At 27.7% G+C, this 24,944-nt stretch overlaps 1 protein-coding gene and 1 long non-coding RNA gene across 3 annotated transcripts; one reads left to right on the top strand and one right to left on the bottom strand.

Annotated features, from left to right (window-relative positions):
* Positions 1-13,421: 13,421 nt before the first annotated feature.
* Positions 13,422-14,624, bottom strand: LOC145763467 (uncharacterized). Of its 2 annotated transcripts, none has more exons than XR_014288424.1 (2): positions 14,069-14,624; positions 13,422-14,000 (listed from the first exon to the last, which is right to left on the bottom strand). It is a non-coding gene; the product is annotated as an uncharacterized LOC145763467 (long non-coding RNA). The 2 variants fall into 2 exon arrangements; XR_014288423.1 differs by having other exon boundaries at positions 14,073-14,624.
* An 8,045-nt stretch (positions 14,625-22,669) lies between these two features.
* LOC145763545 (uncharacterized) lies at positions 22,670-24,310 on the top strand. The gene is made up of 4 exons (XM_082575014.1): positions 22,670-22,792; positions 23,168-23,234; positions 23,344-23,463; positions 23,624-24,310. The coding sequence occupies exons 1-4, from the start codon at positions 22,760-22,762 to the stop codon at positions 24,145-24,147; spliced, it is 744 nt and encodes a 247-aa protein (XP_082431140.1). The 5' UTR covers positions 22,670-22,759; the 3' UTR covers positions 24,148-24,310.
* The last annotated feature ends 634 nt before the right edge of the window (positions 24,311-24,944 follow it).

Here is a 24,944-nt window from a genome sequence, read left to right as displayed (position 1 = left end):
GTTGTTCCAAAACCCCACCCCGTTTTGAAAGTGGCTGAAATAGTTTGTTTTAGGGTTCCAAAAATGCCAAACAACGACAATTCTTGGGAAGATATAGTATTAGGCGAAAAGAAGAAAAGTGATCATGTCTATGGCTACTTAAAAATTAAAAGGGATAAGGTTTTACCGTGGTTTAAACAGTATATTGAGGAAAAACTTGAGGCGCAAGTATTGTGGATAAGTTATGGCACTAATGTCGATAGATGGTCAAGATACATTAACAATCCATAGAAAGAATAAACTTTGCAAATTAATATTTATAAGTAATTCTCTACGTAATTAAAATGCATTTTATAAGTAGCATAACCAACCCTTTTTAGTTTAGATATTTTAATATTGTTTTAAATTATTTATTTACAGTAATTTGTGAAAATATAAGCTTTGTATCTGTATATTTTTTATTTTTCATGTCTTAATTTTTGTAAGTAACACTTTTTTTATTATATTTGGGATTTTTACAACCAAAAATTTTAAAAAAAATGATTTTCCTAATACTTTAATTTTTTTTGATTTTATGTTATCGTTTTGTTTATCGTAAAATAGTTGATTTGTATTTATATATTTGATGTGTGGGTTAATAAAATTTATATTGTTGCAATTATAACAAATTATGTCTTTTTTATTTGGGTACAAGATAGCTTGTTTGTCTTAACAGTTTATGAATCTTGTTCAATACAATCTAACTCCCAAAAAACTAACCTGTAAGGAGTAGTCAAATCATGTTTTTTTAGATAAGAACGAAATATGGAGCTTGCTATGTTAGACTTGTGTATGAAATTTTTGAACCATAAATTGGTGTATCCTAAAAAGAATAAAATAGGTCTTGCAATGAGGTACTGAAAAGTTTGTATTTTACAAATAGATTTAATAAAATAACAATAAAGAGGGCTTTGAAAACACTTTTTTACATTACAGCGTTTTTTAGCAGAATGTGGAAGTTTCCAAAACTAAAACTTTTACACCACGTTATGGATTTTCTACAACTTTTTTGTTTACTTTATTTGCTTAAAAAATCTCATCAAAATAAGTTTTTTTTTGTCGTCAACAAAAGTCTTTAAACATTTAAAACTAAATTTAAGATGGATTAACGTTGTGCCTATAGTTGGGTTAACATTATTTAAATTAAGACAATTCGCATTATACTTCTTTTTTAAAAAGCTGTTTGTTTGGCAGCCTTAATATTTAATTGACATCTATTCATCAATCGTCAATATTTTTAGACTTCTTTTATTAAAAAAAATTTTTAAAATAAAGGGAAAAATCATTAATATCTATATCATACCAAAATTTAACCGTTATGTCAGCTTGTTTAATTTGGATTTGGGTCTTTTTATTAAATACCTTTCAACAAGGTTAACTAAATAATTACCTGTCAAATATTGTTTAAATTTGTTAGAAAAAAACTTTAGTACAGACTTAGGGGGATAACCTATTACTTTATATGTGGTAAAGATTAATCGTTAACCACGCTACTCTATGAATTAAAAGAGTTGAATAAAAGATGCCTTTGTATTCCAAAGTTGTCGTTTGAATGGCAGTATTTAATATTGTCACTTTTTTTGATTGATATTAAATTTTTATTGTAATTTTTTTTTAATTAAATTTAATAAAAAAGCTCGTCTCAACTTGAAGCATTTTTCAACGGTTTAATATAAAACAACAATATAAAATACACAGTAAAAATTTAAATAATTATTCCTGAAAAAGATGAATAGGTTTTATTCGGTATAAAAGAAGGTTTAATTCAGTATTTTATTCAGTTTACAAAAAATAAAATTATGTTACGTTTTTATAAGTTTTGTAAGTAGGTTTGTCATAAAAAAAACAAAAAAAATTAATGTTTATTTTTGGTTTTATTTTATAATCTAACTTTATTAGCTAAATACTAGTAAATTTTTTACACAACTATTTTTATTTTTTACTTTTCAATTTTTTTTTTACTTTTAATTTGAATAGCCTTTTTATTGAATAGAAACCGTTTTACGCTTTAAGCAATAGTTTAAAACAAAATCTAAAATAATTATTCATAAAAATGAGTCAGGGGTTTACTGCTACTGTATTTGGCAAAGATGCACAATATGAGTTTGGCAATGTTGAGTTATGTTCGGATCGTAGTGGTTACTTTTGGGAAATTCGAACCAATCCCATTAATCAAGATTATAAAATCGAAGGAGTTATTATGGGGTTACGGGAAGAAGATGACTACATGGGAATTCTCGAACACCACATTAAGGCAAGATCAATGAGTCATCGTGAAAATGTTCCAGAACTGCACACCGTTTTGGATCACGCTGAAATAGTTTGTTTTAGGATTCCACAAATGCCAGATCCCCGCATTCCACCAGTGCCTCATCCCCAAATGGAAGTGAGAGATTATATAAAATTAGGCGTAAGAAAACCAAGAAGTGGTCATGTTTATGGCTATTTAGGAATAGAAGGCAACGATGATTTATGGGAGTACAAAAGCTATATCGAGAATAAACTTGGACAGCCAGTAATGTGGATAAGTTATGGCACTGATATTGATAGATGGCGTAACTATATAAACAATCCGAACATAAATTAATTATTGCAAACCCATATGTAGAAAAATAAATGTAATTAGTAATTTCAATTATATTTAAATAGTAACCTTACAATTAGTTTGATAAATTTATGTTAATTTTAATTCTTTAATAAATTTTGATTGTACAATTTTAATTTATTTCTTTTACAAAAATTCTATAAACTTTTACATAGATTTATTGTTGTAGTTATTGCTTATATAAAATTTTTTTATTGTATTGTTGGATTTACTATACCACTATTAGAGCTAGAGATAAAAAGATGTTTAAAAGTAAATATTTTAACATTTTAAATTGTAAAGGGTTTTATATTCAAAAATATTTTTTATTTTGGCCAAACAGATTTTAAACTGTTTTTAATTGCAAAAATTTATCGAAAGTATTGCACAAATCGCTACTATATTTTGACAAAACCTTTTAAATAAAAAAGAATTAATACAATAATTAAATTTTATTAGTTGTTATTTCAGTATTTGTCGCTTTTTTATTTAATAAAAATTTTGGTTCACGTTAACTGCCCGTAACTCAACAAAAAAAAAGTTACGTTCTCAAAACCAGTGAATTTAGGAGTTACGTCATATTTACGAGATAGCTCTCTCGCAATGTAGCCTATGCGAATAAACAAGAAACAATAAATAATAAACATTAGTCGTCAGACAAGACCTATTGTTTTAAGTTTGCGACTTTACTGAACACCGACGGTTGTTTTGCAGACATCATCTTAGTCTTTAAATATATATACCCTTACCCTAACCCCATCTAAGTTTGTTGTTAATTAGCAGACTGGCCCGCGTAAGAGAGTTGCGTACAAGCTACGAGTAAATTTGGGAGGTACGTGGTGTTTATCAGTTTTGTCTGAGTACGGACAGTTAACGTGAATCCTTAAATGTCTTATAATATTATCGTAGTTGGCATCGAACTTAAGACCTTGTGTAATAAAGCCATGTTAAAAAAAAATTAAAAATGTTAAGTTTTATCCCGACACCGAAAAAACTTATAATTTTAATACACATATTTGTACCAAATAGATATATTTTTATACATGTCAGGGCGGGCAAACCTTTTGTTTAGTTAATATTTAACATTGCATGTCATGACTGGTAGCTGTATTTTGTTTTAATAACACTCTAAATACATATATAGTTAAACAAAAATGTTTGTATTGTGCCATTTTACTTTTATACCAGTTGCCTGGTATTGTATTAATAAAAATTAAAAATATTTAGTTATAAAGGTAAGTCAGGCGGTCTTAGGCAAAATATAAACGGAATTTTACATATTATATTTAATTCAGTTTACTTTTTTAGTTAAAGTTATATGATTTTATTCACCGTATCATATTATTACCGAACTACTATATTTTTAAAATAGAAAGTTAAAAACGCTTAAAATAAAACCTTTAGCTAAAAAATATTTAGTGAAATACAATGACAGAAACGTGTGATCTTCCACCGCAGGGTTTTACTGCTACTGTGTTTGGCAAAGATGCACAATATCAATATGGCAATGTTGAAATATGTTCTGATTTTAATGGTGATCATGCTTGGAAAATAAAAACCAATCCTATCGAACCATATGGTAATAAGCGTGGTAAAATTAAAGGAGTAATTTCTGGTTTGAAGCAGGGTGATGTTTGCATGAATATTCTACAGAGAAATATTAAAGCTCAGTCAATAGCACTTGAAGAAGTATTTGTTCCAATACCACACCCCGTTTTGGAAGAGGCTGAAATAGTTTGTTTTAGGGTTCCAAAAATGCTTTTTCCAAAAATTTTTCCAAAAATTTTGTAGATTTTTAAATCTACAAAATATTCTTAGAATTGAGCGAGTTTCCTCCTCTAAAGTTTACTGCTACTGTGCATGGTAAAGGTGCCCAATATGAACATGGCAATGTTGAGATATGTTCGGATTTTAAGGGTAATACTTGGGAAATACGAACCAATCCTATCAATCGTTCTGGTAAAATTGAAGGAGTTATTAATTGGTCAAAGCTGGGGGATGACTACAAAAATATTCTCAGTTATCACCTTAAAGCATATTCAATATCGCAGAATCAAGATGTACAAGTTCCAACACCGCACCCCATTTTAAATGTGGCTGAAGTAGTTTGTTTTAGGATTCCTCAAAGGCCAAAAAGTGATTTTCAGCTGTTTGATGATATAGTTTTAGGTGTAACGAAACTAAGTGGCCATGTCTATGGCTACTTAGTTTCTGAAGATGACGAAGATCTTCAAAAGTGCAAAAACTATATTGAGAAAAATCTTAAGGTGCAAGTTTTGTGGATAAGTTATGGTACTAATGAACAAAGATGGCTTAACTACATTAACAATCCGTAATTGTAGTTACATTTTTTGGGAGTGGTGTATGTTTTTGCAATAGTACTATTATAACGTGCTGGTGTGTGTTACCTAATAATCATAATTCTTGCTTTATTTTTTATTGTAAATTGCTTTTAAATCATGTATTTTATTTATATACTGTAAATGTAAATGGTGAAAATTAAATTGTAATTATCGCTTAATATCTATGTGTGTATTTATTAAAAAACATGGCAGATTTATTGGCTTGATTTATAGAGGTTAAAAGCCCAATGTTTCACTCCTTATACCATAAAGTAGACTGTATTACATTAGTTGAGTTGTTGTTTTTTAAACACAACATAATGTAACTAAGATTTGTTGTAAGACTTTTTGTTATTCATTTTTTACATTTATTTCTTTTATGTGGGAAGGTCGACTTTACAACCTAAACATGGAGTAACACCAGTTACCCTGACCCAATCTTCAGTTTCAAGTTGGCTTTGTCAGTTTAAAATATTATAAATGATATCTGCCCGACGATAAAGCTGCTGATTAAGGGTTGGCTCAGCAGAAGTTCATACCTTTATATTCAACGGCGCAATAGCATAAACGCGGTGGAGATCGTACCCATGACCCCATATAGTAAAGTACAGTGCTCTGACCACGCGAGTTATTGCACAATACTTATATTTCCATACATGTCTTTGTAATGCATAGGCTATTGTAAACTTTTGCCTTACGACATGAATGCAGTGGGGATCGAACCCAAACCGTATGTATAAAATCCAAATAACTTAGTCGCTACAGCACGCTACTGTTTAAAGTAAAAAGCACAGAACTGTACACATTACATATATTTGATACATGCCAGTGCATGCCAAGTCATTGGTTGTAAGTTAATATTTACCATAGTTTATATATGTCTTGACTGGTATCGTAATTTTATGTATCTTTTTAATAAAGACTTTAAATAAATATTTAATAAAACACACTTGTTTCAATTTGTAGCATTTTACCGTTAGACTAAGTAAACCTAGAACGAAATATGACAATTAAAATAAATTCACTTACAAAGTTTTAACGTTAACGTAGGTAAGGCAGGCGAATAAAACGAAGTTTTACATCTTAGATTATTTTTTTAGTTGAAATTTTATAATTTTATTTACCGTACTAATTATATTATTACCGAATTATTATATTTTTGAAATAGAAAGTTAAAAACGCTTAAATTAAAACATTCAGCTAAAAAATCTTTAGTAAAATATAATGACTGAAACGTGTCATCCTCCACCGCAAGGTTTTACTGCTACTGTGTTTGGCAAATATGCACAATATGAGTTTGGCAATGTTGAGATATGTTCAGATTTTAATTGTGATCATGCTTGGGAAATACGAACCAATCCAGTTCAAAACGGTGAAATCACTGGAGTTATTTCTGGGTTAGAGCAAGGTGATGACTACGTGAATATTCTACAGAGAAGTATTAAAGCTAAGTCAATAGCACCTGCAAATGATGTCTTTGTTCCAAAACCCCACCCCGTTTTGGAAGAGGCTGAAATAGTTTGTTTTAGGGTTCGAAGAATGCCAAACAACGACATTTCTAAGAAAGATATAGTATTAGGCGAAAAGAAACCAAGTGGTCATGTCTATGGCTACTTAAAAATTAAAAAGGATAAGGATATACGGTGGTTTAAACAGGATATTGAGGAAAAACTGGGAATGCGAGTAATGTGGATAAGTTATGGCACTAATATCGGTAGATGGCATAACTACATTAACAATCCAGAGAAAGAATAAACTTTGCAAATCAATATTTTATATTTGGGATTTTTACAACCAAAAATTTAAAAAAAAATGAATTCCCTAATACTTTAATTTTTTTTTGATTTTATGTTATCGTTTTGTTTATCGTAAAATAGTTGATTTGTATTTATATATTTGATGTGTGGGTTAATAAAATTTATATTGTTGCAATTATATCAAATCATGTCTTTTTTATTTGGGTACCAGATAGCTTATTTGTCTTTACAGTTTATGGATCTTGTTCAATACAATCTAACTCCCAAAAAACTAACCTGTAAGGAGTAGTCAAATCATGTTTTTTTAGATAAGAACAAAATTATGGAGCTTGCCATGTTAGACTTGCGTATGAAATTTTTGAACCATAAATTGGTGTATCCTAAAAAGAATAAAATAGGTTTTGCAATGAGGTACTGAAACCTATAACAAGATTAAACAGGTTAATAAAGATCAGGCTTTCTGTACCAAGATTGACAACAAAACACACACCTGTTATTGCTAAATCATAATATTTTTAGTGGAAATTTAGTGTAAAAATCGAATTTTGTTCCAACAACACCCCCGATTTTAAAACAGGCTAAAATAGTTTGTTTTAGGATTCTAAAAATGCCACAGTGCTCTGGACCAGATGACATAGTAATAGGGGGACCAAAAGATACAAGCGGTCATGTTTATGGCTACTTAAAAACTGTAGGATGTGATTTGTGGGCGTGCAAAGGCTATATTGAAGGAGAACTTGAAGAGCGAGTAATGTGGATAAGTTATGGCACTAATGAGAACAGATGGAAGACTTTTATAAAATAATTAAACAAAAAGTAAATATTGCAAGTCATTAAAAGTAATTGTAGTAGTAATATAAGATGTATTTAAATAGTAAAATAATCCCACTTTAGTTTAGTTATATACAATAAATTTTGGTGAATTATTTATAAACAATGGGTTGTAAAATAGTTGGTAAATAAACTTTTTGACATTTTTTTAAATATTTAATTTAGTCCGGTCAAAATCTGTGAATTTTTAAAGTCAAAAAAAGTTTAAAGTCAAATTTTCGTAACTTTTATCTTTTTGTATTTCATTTTTGCACCTATTAAAATTACAATGAAAAATCTTTTTAACTTAAATGGTATTGTTTTTAATATTATTAAAAAAATATAAAAAAATGTATTTTTAAAACTTAGATTTTTAAATTTTATTATAATATTGTTTTCACGCCGTTTATTGTTTAAACAAATTAGATTAGTATCCGCATGTGTGAGTTAACTAAAAAATTATATATATATATATATATTGCTATTAGAACAAATTGTGTTTTTTATATATGTTTTTTTATGAAAACTAAATCGCCAATTTATTTTTACTGTTCATGAAGTTTGTATTTTACAAATAGATTTAATAAAATAACAATAAGGAGGGCTTTAAAAACACTTTTTTACATTACAGCGTTTTTTAGCAGAATGTGGAAGTTTCCAAAACTAAAACTTTTACACCACGTTATGGATTTTCTACAACTTTTTTGCTTACTTTATTTGCTCAAAAAATCCCATCAGAATAAGTTTTTTTTATTTTTCGTCATTAAAAGTCTTTAAACATTTAAAACTGAAACCTAAAGTAGATTTATATTGTACCTATAGTTGGGTTGACATTAGATAAATAAAGACAATTTGTATTATACTGCTTTTTTGTGTTAAAAAGCTGTTTTGTTTGGCAGACTTAATATTTAATTGACATCTATTCATCAATCGTCAATATTTTTAGACTTCTTTTATTAAAAAATTTTTTTAAAATAAAGGGAAAAATCATTAATATCTATATCATACCAAAATTTAACCGTTATGTCAGCTTGTTTAATTTGGATTTGGATCTTTTTATTAAATACCTTTTAACGAGGTTAACTAAATAATTACCTGTCAAATATTGTTTAAATTTGTTAGAAAAACTTTGGTATAAACCTAGGGGGATAACCTATTACTTTATATGTGGTAAAGATTAATCGCTAAACCACGCCACTGTATGAATTAAAAGAGTTGAATATAAGATGCCTTTGTATTCCAAAGTTGTCGTTTGAATGGCAGTATTTAATATTGTCACTTTTTTTGATTGATATTGAATTTTTATTGTAATTTTTTAAAAATAAATTTAATAAAAAACTTGTCTCAACTTGAAGCATTTTTTTAACGGTTTAATATAAAACAACAATATAAAATACACAGTAAAAATTTTGAATATTTATTCCTGAAAAAGATGAATAGGTTTATTTTCGGTATAGAAGAAGGTTCAATTCAGTGTTTTATTCAGTTTACAAAAAGTAAAATTATGTTACGTTTTCATGAGTTTTGTAATTAGGTTTGTCCGGAAAAAAACAAAAAAAATTAATGTTTATTTTTGATTTTATTTTATAATCTAACTTTCTAACACGAAGAAATTTTTTACACAACTATTTTTTTACTTGCCTTTTTATTAAATAAAAACCGTTTTACGCTTTAAGCAATAGTTTAAAACAAAATCTTAAATATTTATTCATAAAAATGAGTAAGGGGTTTACTGCTTTCGTACCTAGAACCAAATATGCTCAATATGAATTTGGCAATAAAGAGTTATGTTCGGATTTATATAGTGATCATGTTTGGGAAATAAGAACCAATCCCATTATTCAAGATTATAAAATCGAAGGAGTTATTATGGGGTTACGGGAAGAAGATGGGGTTACGGGAAGAAGAAGAGATGACTACAAGGACATTCTAAAACACTGCATTAGGCCAAGTCTAATTGAACCTTGCAATGAGGTACATGTTCCAGCACCGCATCAAGTTTTAAGCGAAGCTGAAATAATTTGTTTTAGGATTCCAGAAATGCCAGATCCCCGCATTCCACGAAAAGGGATAAGGTTAGGTAAACCAAACCCAAGAAAACCTGTTTATGGTTACTTAAAAACTAATCTCGATGGGTTATGGGCGTGCAAAGACTACCTTGAAAAAATACTTCAAAAGGACGTTATGTGGATTAGTTATGGCACTAATGAGGGTAGATGGTATAATTACATAAACCAATAAAACAAAAATAAAATTGCAAGCCAACATTTAGAAATAATTTTATTATTAGTTTGAGCTGTATTTCTATAGTAATGTACCTATAATTACGTTTGATTGGGTTAATAAATTTGTATATATTTTAATTATTCATTAACTTTTAATTCCCTTTTTAAAAAATTTATTTAACTATTACATAGATTTAATGTCGTCGTTATTTGTTTAAAGGTTATAGTAAGTTGTTTAAGGTAAATATTTTAACATTTTAGATGGTAAGAAGAAAAAATTTAAATTTGAAGGGTTGTACAATAAATAAAAAATTTATTTTGCCCAAACAGATTTTTAACTTTTCTTTAATTACAAAGATTTCAAGATATTGCACAAATCGCCACTATATATTTTGACAAAACCTTTTAAATAAAAAGAATTAATACAATAATTAAATTTTATTAGTTGTTATTTAAGTATTCGTCGCTTTTTTAATTAATAAAAATTTTAAATAAAAATAAATATTATTTTGCAAAATACTTTAACTTGGTTTAAAAGTGCACTGATTGCATTACTTAAATGTGTCATAATATTAACGTAGTTGACATCGAGCTTAAGACCTTATTTAGTTAAGCCATGTTTAAAGAATTTTAAAAGAGTGAATTAGTAAAATTTTTTAAGCTTTAATTTAAATACACATATTTGTACACAATACATTATATACATGTCAGAGCGGACAAATCTTTTGTTCAGTTAATATTTAACATTGTATGTCGTGACTGGTAGCATATCAGAAACTTAATTGTATTTTTTAATAACGACTTTAAACAAATAAGCAATAAACGAAAAAGTTTTGTATTGTGCCATTTTACCTTTTATATCAGTTGCCTGGTAAACCTGTTTTAATAAAAATATTCAGTTATAGAGGCAAGTAGGGCAATAATGGGCGAATTAAACGATGTTTTACATCTTAGATTATTTTTTTTAGTTAAAATTTTAAAATTTTATTTACCCTATCATATTATTACTGAATTACTATATTTTTTAAATAGAAAGTTAAAAACGCTTAAAATAAAACATTTAGCTAAAAATTATTTAGTGAAATACAATGACTGAAACAAGCGATCTAAAAACACAGGGTTTTACCGCTACTGTACGTGGCAAAGATGCACAATATCAATATGGCAATGTTGAAATATGTTCTGATTTTAATGGTGATCATGCTTGGAAAATAAAAACCAATCCTATCGAACCTTGTGGTAATAAGTGTGGTAAAATTAAAGGAGTAATTTCTGGTTTGAAGCAGGGTGATAACTACGTGAATATTCTACAGAGAAGTATTAAAGCTCAGTCAATAGCACCTGAAGATGTCTTTGTTCCAAAACCCCACCCCGTTTTGGAAGAGGCTGAAATAGTTTGTTTTAGGGTTCCAAAAATGCCAAACAACGACATTTCTAGGGAAGATATAGTATTAGGCGAAAAGAAGCAAAGTGGTCATGTCTATGGCTACTTAAAAATTAAAAAGGATAAGGATATACGGTGGTTTAAACAGTATATTGAGGAAAAACTGGGGATGCGAGTAATGGCACTAATGAGGTTAGATGGTCCTACTACATTAACAATCCAGAGAATGATTAAACTTTGCAAATCAATATTTATAAGTAATTCTCTACGTAACTAAAATGCATTTGATAAGTAACATAACCAACCCATTTTAGTTTAGATATTTTAATACTGTTTTAAATTATTTGGTAACAGTAATTTGTAAAAATATAAGCTTTGTATCTGTATATTTTATATTTTTTTGTCTTAATTTTTGTAAGTAACATTTTTTTTCATCATATTTGGGATTTTTACAACCAAAAATTAAAAAAAAAATGAATTTCCTAATACTTTATATTTAATCTGTGGGTTAATAAAATTTATATTGTTGCCATTATAATAGATCATGTCTTTTTTATTTGGGTACAAAATAGCTAATTTATCTATACGGCTATGAAGATTGTTTAATACAAAGTTAAACTTAAAAATAAAAATTAACAAACAAAATTACCACCGATTATTAGTAAGATATAGTTTACAAAACATAATTTCTACAAACTATTGACTAACCTACTGAGCTTATAGATGTTACATTGACCATACATTTTACAATGTTATGTAATGAGTATGATAAAATTTTATCGGGGATAAATAAATATTAAGAAGTTGGGTCGGAAATAAGTTATAGTTTCTGTTGTGTTTTTTTATGGCGGAAAAATGGAAACTTTTTCTGTTTTTATTATTAATCTACAACTGTCAGCTTGATACATTCGTCTGTTCGTGTATAAAAATAATAAATTACTACCAAACTCTACAAGTTACCAATGCATATATGTGTGTAAAATTTTTTAAATTACCTAACTAATTAAATTAGTAAGTATTTTGTTAATTAAAAGAGGTACAACTATCGTTTACATAAAATTTTTACATTTTTTTAAAAACTAAATTATTCTGCATTTTTTATTTTAAGCTGCTAAGCATTTTCAATGTGTTAATATAAATCTAAGTGAAATACTTTAATTAAAAAAATTAAAGTAAAGTCTGAAAGTTAATATAAAATCCATCAAGAATGGGAGACCAGAATGGAAATGACCACTTGGTTTTTCTACACCTAAAACAATATCATCTCTCACTGTAATATCGCTGTTGGGAATTTCTGGAATTCTGAAACAAACTATTTCAGCCTCTTCTAAAACGGGGTGCGGTATTGGAACCTCTACTTCTTGATTACGTGATATTGAATTTGCCTTAATATTTGTCTTTAGAACATTTATGTAATTATCACCCTGCTTTAAACCAGAAATAACTTTTTCAATTTTACCACACTTATTACCATATGGTTCGATAGGATTGGTTTTTATTTCCCAAGCATGATCACCATTAAAATCAGAACATATTTCAACATTGCCAAATTCATATTGTGCATCTTTGCCACGTACAGTAGCGGTAAAACCCTGCGGTTTCAGATCGCATGTTTCAGTCATTGTATATTACTAAAGATTTTTCAGCTAAATGTTTTATTTTAAGGGTTTTTAACTTTTCTATTTCAAAAATATAGTAATTCGGTAATAATATGATACGGTAAATAAAATTGTCAAATTTTAACTAAAAAAAATAATCTAAGATGTAAAACATCGTTTAATTCGCCCATTATTGCCCCACTTGCCTCTATAACTGAATATTTTTATTAAAACAGTTTTACCAGGCAACTGATATAAAAGGTAAAATGGCACAATACAAAACTTTATCGTTTTATTGCTTATTTATTTAAAATCGTTATTAAAAAATACAACAATGTTAAATATTAACTGAACAATAGGTTTGCCCGCCCTGGCATGCATTAAAAAATGTATTGTGTACAAGTATGTGTATTTAAATTATAGCTTAAGAAAATTTTACTAATTCACTCTTTTAAAATTCTTTAAACATGGCTTAACTACATAAGGTCTTAAGTTTGGTGGCAACTACGTTAATATTATAAGGCATTCGAATAATGCAATCAGTGCATTTTTTAACCAAGTTAAAAATAAGGTAAAATAATATTCATTTTTATTTAAATTTTTATTAAATAAAAAAGCGACAAATACTGAAATAACAACTAGGAAAATTTAATTATTGTAATAATTCTTTTTATTTAAAAGGTTTTGTCACAATAAAGTAGCGATTTATGCAATACTTTCGATAAATTTTTGCAATTAAAAACAGTTAAAAATCTGTTTGGGCAAAATAAAAAATATTTTTTATTATAAAACCCTTAACAATTTAAAATGTTAAAATATTTACTTTTAAACAACTTTTTATTTCTAGCTTTAAGAGTGATATAGTAAATCCAACAATACAATAAAAATATTTATAGAGGCAATAACTACAACAATAAATTTATGTAAAAGTTTATAAAATTTTTGTAAAAGAAATTAAAACTGTAAAATCAAAATTTATCAAACTAATTGTAAGGTTGCCATTTAAATATAATTGAAATTACTAATTACATTTATTTTTCTACATATGGGTTTGCAATAATTATTCTATTCGTTTATATAGGTATGCCATCTATCAATATCAGTGCCATAACTTATCCACATTACTCGCTTTCCAAGTTTTTCCTCGATTTTTCTTTTATACTCCCATAAATCATGGTTGCCTTCTTTTCCTAAATAGCCATAAACATGACGACTTGGTTTTCTTACGCCTAATTTTATATCATCTCTCACTTCAATTTCGGGATCAGGCATTCGTAGAATTCTAAAACAAACAATTTTAGCGTGAACCGAAACGGTGTGCAGTTCTGGAACATTTCTACGATGTCTTACCTACGTTAACGCAATGATCATATCACCAATGATACGCAACTCTCTTTTTCATTGTTATTTTCTTTTATTCTCTTGTAGGAGGAGAAACAAATCGCACGTCTGCCCAATGATCATATAACCATAACGTTAAAACTTTGTAAGTGAATTTTTTTTAATTGTCATAATTATGGTTCGAAATCTTAGATTTCGAAACATATTGTTATTGTCATTATACTTATTATTTTTATTATTGTTTTTATTCTTTCTAGTGTAGGATTTGTGATCAGTTATTCAATTATAATAGTTTATTACTAACAAACTTATGTCTATCATTATTATAAACTAAATTGTTTATCTGTTGTCAGATCATCAATAACTCTTGAGGTGACGGATTATACTAAAACATCAAACAAACGTGAAAAACGCTAAATAAAACTACATAATACATCTAACTTTAGACATTAACAGTGAAGGTAGCATAACACTATAAAAGGCGTTAAACTTGTTAATAAATACGTTGATACAGCTAACATTATACGATAACTGTGCCATATTATGTCATGGCTGCGGGTCGACGTCCGGGTAAAGACCGGTATACTAAGGCTGCGTTTCCACATAGGTACAGAGCTAGGTTTTCGGCACGAGGAACGAAAATTAAGTCAAGTGTGAACGACTAAGTGAGGTTTCGCACCTGGTTTCACAACGCGTAAAATAAGAGGTTTTCATGCCTGGTTTAGGATATGAAATCCCAGTGTGAACGCTTAAGTTACGAAAACATACCAGTTGTAAGTGTAAACGAAAAAACTTTTTTAATCACGCGTTGTTGTTTATGTAGCCACTGTAGAAAGAGGTATGTTGTTAAATTTTGGTCAGTTATATATCATAATATTAGTAACTCAAAAATGAATTAAAATTTTAATTTTTATTACTAATTACTAATTAATAGGTGTTTGTTTATTCAAATTTAAAGATTGTTTTTAATTTTTTAAATCTTGGTAAGTTATATATTATGATATTAGTAACTCAAAAATGAATTAAAATTTTAGTTTTTGTCACTAATTACTAATTAATAGGTGTTTGTTTATTCAAATTTAAAGATTGTTATTAGGTTTTTAAATTTTGGTTGGTTATATCATATAATATTTATAATTCAAAAATGAATTAAAAATAAATTATTGTTTGTTTGTTACAATTGAATGCTGGTTTGTTCATTAAAAATTAAAGTTTGATATTAAGCATTAAAAATGTGGTATGATGTATTTTATAATATAAGTAGTTAAAAAAACTTATTTGAAAAATAACTTTCATTTACTTATCATATTTAAATGCTTGTTTATTTAATAAAAATCAAAAATCAATTTTAGAAATTTAAAATTTACTATAATTTGTATCCTAATATTACCACTTAAAACTGGGTTAAATATTAGTTTTTGTTTGTATAATATATATAAATGCTTGTTTGTTTATTAAAAATCAAAGGTATGTAATATTTCTAGTTAATGTTTATACATATCTTTATTTATTTATAAAAATTTATGTTAAAAATAATCAAATAATTTCGAACCATATTTTATTTATCAAATAAATCTAGTTTTAATATTTTATTGTAATGTTTGGCTCATCAACTTTCAACATGGCTAATAGTAGGGGAATTATATGGAAATGATTTCCAGTGCCAAAAGTCATAAAGAAGTGTTTAAAATTGTCGCTGAAAGCATACCAAACAGGGATTATATTGCTTGTCAGAAGAAAATTCAGCAGTTAAAACGACAGTATAAACAGACAGTTTATCCGTGCTTTACAATTGATTTTGAAAACCACTTTTTTACACGTTGTGAAACCTGGCACGAAATTTAATCGTTCACACATGTTAAAAACTTCGTTCCTCGTGGCGAAAACCACTAAGTGTGAACGATGTTTTTGAATAAGTGTAAACGCAACAGGTTTTGCCACAAGGTACAAAACCTAGTTGCCTCGTCTATGTAGAAACGCAGCCTAAGTAACCTAGATCAGTAATTTTCTACTGCATCTCAAGCTTCTCAGATATCAATTTTTACCCTTTGTCGCCGCAGCCTTCTGACCATATTTTAATTTCCTTCACTATATCTGTTTTGGGATATTTGTGGGTTTATATATCCGAAATGTTGTTGTGCCTGACGAGTGGTGATTGACGTACGAGTTTTTAATGAGTCGAGGGGTGCTTTGGGTTTAATCCTTTTCTTGGTTTGTTATTTTTAGCGCCGTAAAGCGCTGCTTAATGTTTTTTTTTGTTGAATATTGATTACCATCTGTTCGTGCGTTCAAAACTATTCTGTTTTTTTGGCGTTTGGGCAGGTGATTTAACGAAGAGAAATGTATTGTTAATTATCGCCGCTGCCCGTGCCATTTGAGTTTATTGTTTCTCTAAGGAATCAGCACGTATTTCATCACAAATAATTCTCTTTTGATTATGCAACCCGTTAAACTCATTTCAACTCGCACTAGGGTCAAATGTAGGGTCAAATGCTAGGGTCAAAACATTTGACCCTACATTTGACCCTAGTGCGAGTTGAAATGAGTTCAACGGGTTGCATAATCAAAAAAGAATTAAAAAAGGTTTAATTCAGTGTTTTATTCAGATTACAAAAAGTAAAATTATGTTACGTTTTTGTAAGTTTTGTAAGTAGGTTTGTCATAAAAAAAACAAAAAAAATTATTGTTTATTTTTGGTTTTATTTTATAATCTAACTTTATTAGCTAAACAAAATTTACACAATTATTTTTTACTTGCCTTTTTATTGAATAGAAACCGTTTTACGCTTTAAGCAATAGTTTAAAACAAAATCTAAAATAATTATTCATAAAAATGAGTCAGGGGTTTACTGCTTTCGTACCTAGAACCAAATATGCTCAATATAAATTTGGCAATATAGAGTTATGTTCGGATTTTCGTAGTGGTTACTTTTGGGAAATAAGAACCAATCCCATAAATCAAAATTATAAAATCGAAGGAGTTATTATGGGGTTACGGGAAGAAGATGACTACATGGGAATTCTCGAACACCACATTAAGGCAAGATCAATGAGTCATCGTGAAAATGTTCCAGAACTGCACACCGTTTTGGATCACGCTGAAATATATTGTTTTAGGATTCCACAAATGCCTCATCCCGAAATTGTAGTGAGAGATTATATAAAATTAGGCATAGAAAAACCAAGTGGTCATGTTTATGGCTATTTAGGAATAGAAGGCAACAAGAATTTATGGGGGTGCAAAAGAAAAATCAAGGAAGAACTTGGAAAGCAAGTAATGTGGATAAGTTATGGCACTGATATTGATAGATGGCATACCTATATAAACAATCGGAACATAGAATAATTATTGCAAACCCATATGTAGAAAAATAAATGTAATTAGTAATTTCAATTAGTTTGATAAATTTATGTTAATTCTAATTCTTTAATAAATTTTGATTGTACAATTTTAATTTCTTTTACAAAAATTTTATAAACTTTTACATAGATTTATTGTTGTAGTTATTGCTTATATAAAAAAATTTTATTGTATTGTTGGATTTACTATACCACTATTATAGCTACAAATAAAAAGTTGTTTAAAATGAAATTTTTTAAAATTTTAGATGGAAAGAAGGAAATCTTAAATTTTAAAGAGTTTTACAATAAAAAATATTTTTTATTTTGACCAAACAGATTTTAAACTGTTTTTAATTGCGAAGATTAATCGAAAGTATTGCATAAATTGCTACTTTATTTTGACAAAACCTTTAAAATAAAAAAAAATTAATACAATAATTAAATTTTATTAGTTGTTATTTAGGTATTTGTCGCTTTTTTAATTAATAATAATTTTAAATAAAAATAAATAATATTTTGCAAAATATTTCACTTTTGTTAAAAATGCACTGATTGCATTACTTAAAGGCCTTATAGGTATAAACGTAGTTGCCACCAAACTTAAGACCTTATGTAGTTAAGCCATGTTTAAAGAATTTTAAAAGAGTGAATTAGTAAAATTTTTTAAGCTATAATTTTAATACACATACTTGTACACAATACATTTTTTAAATGCATGTCAGGGCGGGCAAACCTTTTGTTCAGTTAATATTTAACATTGTATGTCGTGACTGGTAGCATATCAGAAACTTAATTGTATTTTTTAATAACGACTTTAAATAAATAAGCAATAAAACGATAAAGTTTTGTATTGTGCCATTATACCTTTTATACTAGTTGCCTGGTATATTTGTATTCAAGAAAATTAAAAGTATTTGTTATAAAGATAAGTCGGGCAGTAATAGGCTAAATATAATCGGAATTTTAAATCTTAGATTTAATTCAGTTTATTTTTTTTAGAGTAAAACTTTATTTTATTTACCGTAATATATTGTTACAAAATCATTTTTTTAGTAGGAGATATAGTCGTTTTAAACAAAAAATTAACTATAACATTCATAGTAAAATATAATTATAGAAATGAGTGATCTTTCGTCACAAGGGTTTACTGCTACCGTAAGAAGAACCAAACATGCACAATATGAGTTTGGCAATATCGAGTTATGTTCGGATTTTAAAGGCAATATTTGGGAAATTCGAACCAATCCCATTGACCGACAAACAAATCAGATCACTGGAGTTATTTTGGGGTTACGACCAGATGATAATTACATAAATATTCTTGCATCTAGTATTACAGCAACAGAAATATCACCTTGCACCGAACCAGTTCCAACACCGCACCAGGTTTTAAACAAGGCTGAAATAGTTTGTTTTAGGATTCAAAGGATGCCAAAGGGCGGCAATATTAAAGGCGATGATATAGAGTTAGGTGTAAGAAATTCAAAGGGTCATGTTTATGGCTACTTAAATGGTAAAGGCAATGAAGAATTGAAAAAGTGCAAAAAGTATATTGAAGAAAAACTTCTGGTGCAAGTAATGTGGATAAGTTATGGTACTGATGTACTTAGGTGGTCAAACTACATTGATCCGGAAAGAAATTATTTATTTTAAGCAAATATTTAAAAATAAAATAACCCATTTTAGTTTAAATATCTTAATACTGTTTATAAGTTATTTGGTTACAGTAATTTGTAAAAATCTAAGCTTAGTATTTGATTACTTAATATTTTAATTTTTTTGATTTTACGTTATCGTTTTGTTTATCGTAAAATAGTTGATTTGTATTTATATATTTGATGTGTGGGTTAATAAAATTTATATTGTTGCAATTATAACAAATTATGTCTTTTTTATTTGGGTACCAGATAGCTTATTTGTCTTTACAGTTTATGGATCTTGTTCAATACAATCTAATTCCCCAAAAACTAGTCAAAACCCAAAAAACTAGTCAAAATATACTTTGTAAATTCAACTTTGTTGAAAAATATTATGTTAGAATTTTTTTTTTGTAGCTCCGTTTTTAACAAACATCCATGCACACTTAGAATCAATACAACTTTAATAATTGCAATATAGAAAATCTTGGCATCTATACTGGAAATTTAGCTGGTAAAATAAGCTTAAATAAAACTCATGATTTTCCTCACATGATAGTTAATTTAGCCACTTAGGTAAACAACATAAAAAGATGTTTTTAAATTTGAACATTAATTTTTAAAGAGCAGTCCACCCAAGCTGCAGATTTTGTTAAAGCTAAAAAAGGAAAGAAAATGATATTATGCATGCTGCAGGTGGTAAATGTGTTATTTTTTATTATCAACTTACAGAAATTAATTTTTTCATTATTTTAAAAACACTTTTTTAGTTATTAAACGGTTCTAAAATTTTGATCGATTGTTTTTTTGATATCAAAATAGTGAAGAATGATTTAAAAATAAGTTAATTTGTTTTTATTAGTAATTAAATTGAATAAAATTATACAGCCTTTAAGTAAATGAAGTTTGTATTTAATATTAAATTTAGTTTAACGTAAGTTTAATTGTTTTATGTTCATTTTGTAAAATTTGGTTTAATAACATTTTTTTAATAAAACTTTAACCCGTCCTAAATAATATTAATATAAAATTCCTATGTGTCATGCTTTTTAATTAATTTAAAAGCTACAAACGTTTCTTATATTTATTTTCCGTTCTTTCATTTTCCAGTTCCTTCATTTTCCGTTCCTTCATTTTCCGGTTCTTTCATTTTCTGTTCCTTCATTTTCCGGTTCCTTCATTTTCCGTTTCTTCATTTTCTATTTCCTCAAATTTCGCGTCCCCGTTGTTTGCACTTTTGGCAAGTTATTTTTTGATTAATAAACAACGTATAAGTAATTAATCAAAATAAATAAACAATATTGTTTAAAATTTTATAAATTGTGCATTTTTTTATTTAAAAATGACATTTAAAAACTGCTAAATACAATTAAGACTAGTCGCAATAACAGGTGTTTGTTTCTCTATGTTTTCTCTATCTATAACAAGTGTTTTCTCTAACGTGTTATTAGCTGTTATTAGCTCATGCTGTGCTAAGCTCATGCTATTTTTTGTTATTAGCTCATGCTGTGTTATTAGCTCATGCTATGCTGTGTAAAAAAACGTGTTATTAGCTCATGCTGTGCTAAAACCTAAAATATAATCACTTGCATTTCCTGTTTGGAAAGCACTGTTAAACGTCAATACACAAATTTAAACACGTTGTACGCATATACAGTAAACAATTTCAGAAATTAGAATGAATTATTTTAATAGAAAATTTCAATAACAAAAGGCTAAAAAAGTTGATCCCAGGACATAAACATGAAATTAATATAATGTTGACTCAATAGCTTAGAAAAAGAACATATGGAAAATCAAGTAATACCTAATGTCTTGTCGTCAGTAATTAATTTTATTGAAACGATGAACATCAACGAATTTCCGTCAGTTCAAGAGAATGTTGCTTTAATAAAAAACTACCTAACAAATTTAAAAAGTTCTGTAAAGTCAGAAGCCACTGAAAGTCAAATAAAAAAAGTTGTTTTAAAACTGTGGAATAAAACGCAAATAAAAACTTGTTTTAACGAACATAAAAACTAGTAGACCTGTTTTAATAAAAATATTCAATTATAAATAATAATGGGCGAATTAAACGAAGTTTTACATCTTAGATTATTTTTTTTAGTCAAAATTTTATGATTTTATTTACCGTATCATATTATTACCGAATTACTATATTTTTGAATTAGAAAGTTAAAAACGCTTAAAATAAAACATTTAGCTAAAAAATCTTTAGTAATATACAATGACTGAAACAAGCGATCTGAAAACACGGGGTTTTACCGCTACTGTACGTGGCAAAGATGCACAATATCAATATGGCAATGTTGAAATATGTTGTGATTTTAATGGTGATCATGCTTGGGAAATACGAACCAATCCTGTTCAACAAGACGATGGAATCACTGGAGTTATTTCTGGGTTAGAGCAAGGTGATGACTACGTGAATATTCTACAAAGAAGTATTAAAGCTCAGTCAATAGCACTTGAAGATGTTTTTGTTCCAAAACCCCACCCCGTTTTGGAAGAGGCTGAAATAGTTTGTTTTAGGGTTCGAAGAATGCCAAACAACGACATTTCTAAGGAAGATATAGTATTAGGCGAAAAGAAACCAAGTGGTCATGTCTATGGCTACTTAAAAATTAAAAAGGATAAGGTTTTACGGTGGTTTAAACAGGATATTGAGAAAACACTGGGGATGCAAGTATTGTGGATAAGTTATGGCACTAGTGCTGGTAGATGGTCAAGATACATTAACAATCCAGAAAAAGAATAAACTTTGCAAATCAATATTTATAAGTAATTCTCTACGTAACTAAAATGCATTTGATAAGTAACATAACCAACCCATTTTAGTTTAGATATTTTAATACTGTTTTAAATTATTTGGTAACAGTAATTTGTAAAAATATAAGCTTTGTATCTGTATATTTTATATTTTTTTGTCTTAATTTTTGTAAGTAACATTTTTTTTCATTATATTTGGGATTTTTACAACCAAAAATTAAAAAAAAAAGAATTTCCTAATACTTTATATTTAATGTGTGGGTTAATAAAATTTATATTGTTGCCATTATAATAGATCATGTCTTTTTTATTTGGGTACAAGATAGCTAATTTATCTATACGGCTATGAAGATTGTTTAATACAAAACTAAACTTAAAAATAAAAATTAACAAACAAAATTACCACCGATTATTAGTAAGATATAGTTTACAAAACATAATTTCTACAAACTATTGACTAACTTACTGAGCTTATAGATGTTACATTGACTATACATTTTACAATGTTATGTAATGGGTATGATAAAATTTTATCGGGGATAAATAAATATTAAGAAGTTGGGTCGGAAATAAGTTATAGTTTCTGTTGCGTTTTTTTATGGCGGGAAAATAGAAACTTTTCTTGTTTTTTTTATTATTAATCTACAACTGTCAGCTTGATACATTCGTCTGTTCGTGTATAAAAATAATAAATTACTACCAAACTGTACAAGTTACCAATGCATATAAGTGTGTTAAATTTTCTTTATTTACCTAAATAATTAAATTAGTAAGTATTTTGTTAATTAAAAGAGGTACAACTATTGTTTACATAAAATTTTTACATTTTTTTAATAACTTAATTATTCTGCATTTTTTATTTTAAGCTGCTAAGCATTTTCAATGTGTTAATATAAATCTAAGTGAAATATTTTAATTAAACTAAGTAAAGTTAATATAAAATCCATCAAGAATGGGAGACCAGAATGGAAATGAAATAAATTGGGTAATATAAATTTTAATTCTCAGATCCTTCTAATTATCAATTTATAAATTGCCTATTTATGTAATGTTTATTCTTTAAAAAAAATTCCAATTTAAACACGGGGACTAGCTGACTAGTAACTAAACTGCTAGGGTAAAGCTATATTGTCTGAATGTTACTTAGCCTGCTACTCCCAAACTAAAATTTAAATCATATTTGGGTTCAACAAATTACCACACAGGACCACACAGGAGTGCTTATTTACCACACAGGATGCGTTGACTATTTTTTCTGTCATTTAATAAACACCAAATACACTTTTAATTAAACCCTGCCCTAACCATCTAATTAGTAGGACCGTCATATTTTGTTTGATAACATTATAACTTTGTTTAGGCAGAACCAATTAATGTGAACTCTTCAAATTTTGCTGATTTATTGAAAGCTGTGGCCAGTTCTAAGGGTATTTGTTTTTGTTTTTAACATTAACCAAAACTAGGAACCTAGCGATAGAAATAATAATTGAATTATGTTGTAAATTCGTGTTTGTCAATTTATAAACTTTTTTCTAGGTCAAATTACCTTGAACTTAACTTTGCAAACAACTGTTGAAGTAACTAAGGTTGAGAATCAATACAACATTACTAATTCGACTATACAACATCTTGGTGACAAATATGAAAATGCTGCAAGTAAAAATAGCTAACATAAGTTGACCAAGTTTAACATAAGATGTTTACTTTGTCAGTAAACAACATTAAATATGTTTCTCAAACAATATCTGTTTTAAGAAAATAAGACTTTTTTTATTTAAAACTAAATATAAAAATTAAATCTACAAAATATTCTTAGAATTGAGTGAGTTTCCTCCTCTAAAGTTTACTGCTACTGTGAATGGCAAAGGTGCCCAATATGAACATGGCAATGTTGAGATATGTTCGGATTTTAAGGGTAATACTTGGGAAATACGAACCAATTCTATCAATCGTTTTGGTGAAATTGAAGGAGTTATTAATTGGTTACAGCTAGCTGATGACTACAAAAATATCCTCAATTTGCATATTAAAGCATATTCAGTATCGCAGAATCGAGATGTACAAGTTCCAACACCGCACCCCATTTTAAATGTGGCTGAAGTAGTTTGTTTTAGGGTTCCCCAAATGCCAAAAAGTGTTTTTCAGCAGTGTGATGATATTGTATTAGGTGTAAGCAAACCTAGTGGCCAAGTTTGTGGCTACTTGGATATCCAAGACAAAAGGAATTTGTTGCTTTGCAAAAAGTATATTGAGAGAAGTCTTGGGATGCAAGTCTTGTGGATAAGTTATGGCACTAATATGGGTAGATGGTATAAATACATTAACAATCCACTATCATAATTACATTTATCTAATTGTGCTTTTTTTGCCATACAATTAAATGTTCTGGTGTGTGTTACCTAATAATCATAATTCTTGCTTTATTTTTTATTCTAAATTGCTTTTAAATCATGTATTTTATTTATATACTGCAAATGTGGATGGTGAAAATTAAATTGTAATTATCGCTTAATATCTATGTGTGTATTTATTAGAAAACATTTTAATGACTCTAAATAAATATTTAATAAAACAAACATGTTTTAACTTTTTATTTAATAAAACAAACATGTTTTTAGCATTTTACCGTTAGACTAAGTAAACCTAGAACGAAAAATGACAATTAAAAGAAAAATGACAATTGATTCTATATATATATGAATTGCTAAATAACATTATGATTTTGTTTAGATCGTGGTATCTGAAAATTGTAAATAAAAATATAAATTTATTCTTAAGTCAGTAGGTATATATTAATTCATGTATATATTCTATTTTATGTATTTAAGTTTTAATGTGTTTTACACAATAACTAAAACTAGAAATCAACTATAAAAAAAAATTGTATATATATATACTTAGTAAATTCAAATTTGTTGAAAAATATTAAGTTAGAATTTTATTTTTTTTGTAGCTCCGTTTTTAACAAACATCCATGCACACTTAGAATCAATACAACTTTAATAATTGCAATATAGAAAATCTTGGCATCTATACTGAAAATTCACCTGGTAGAATAAGCTTAAATAAAACTCATGATTTTTCTCACATGATAGTTTATTTGGCCACTTAGGTAAACAACCTAAAAAGACGTTTTT

The sequence above is a fragment of the Corella eumyota genome, chromosome 1 (assembly GCF_963082875.1).
Source record: "Corella eumyota chromosome 1, kaCorEumy4.1, whole genome shotgun sequence".
NCBI lineage: Eukaryota > Metazoa > Chordata > Ascidiacea > Phlebobranchia > Corellidae > Corella > Corella eumyota.
This window is presented reverse-complemented; position numbering and strand designations above follow the sequence as displayed.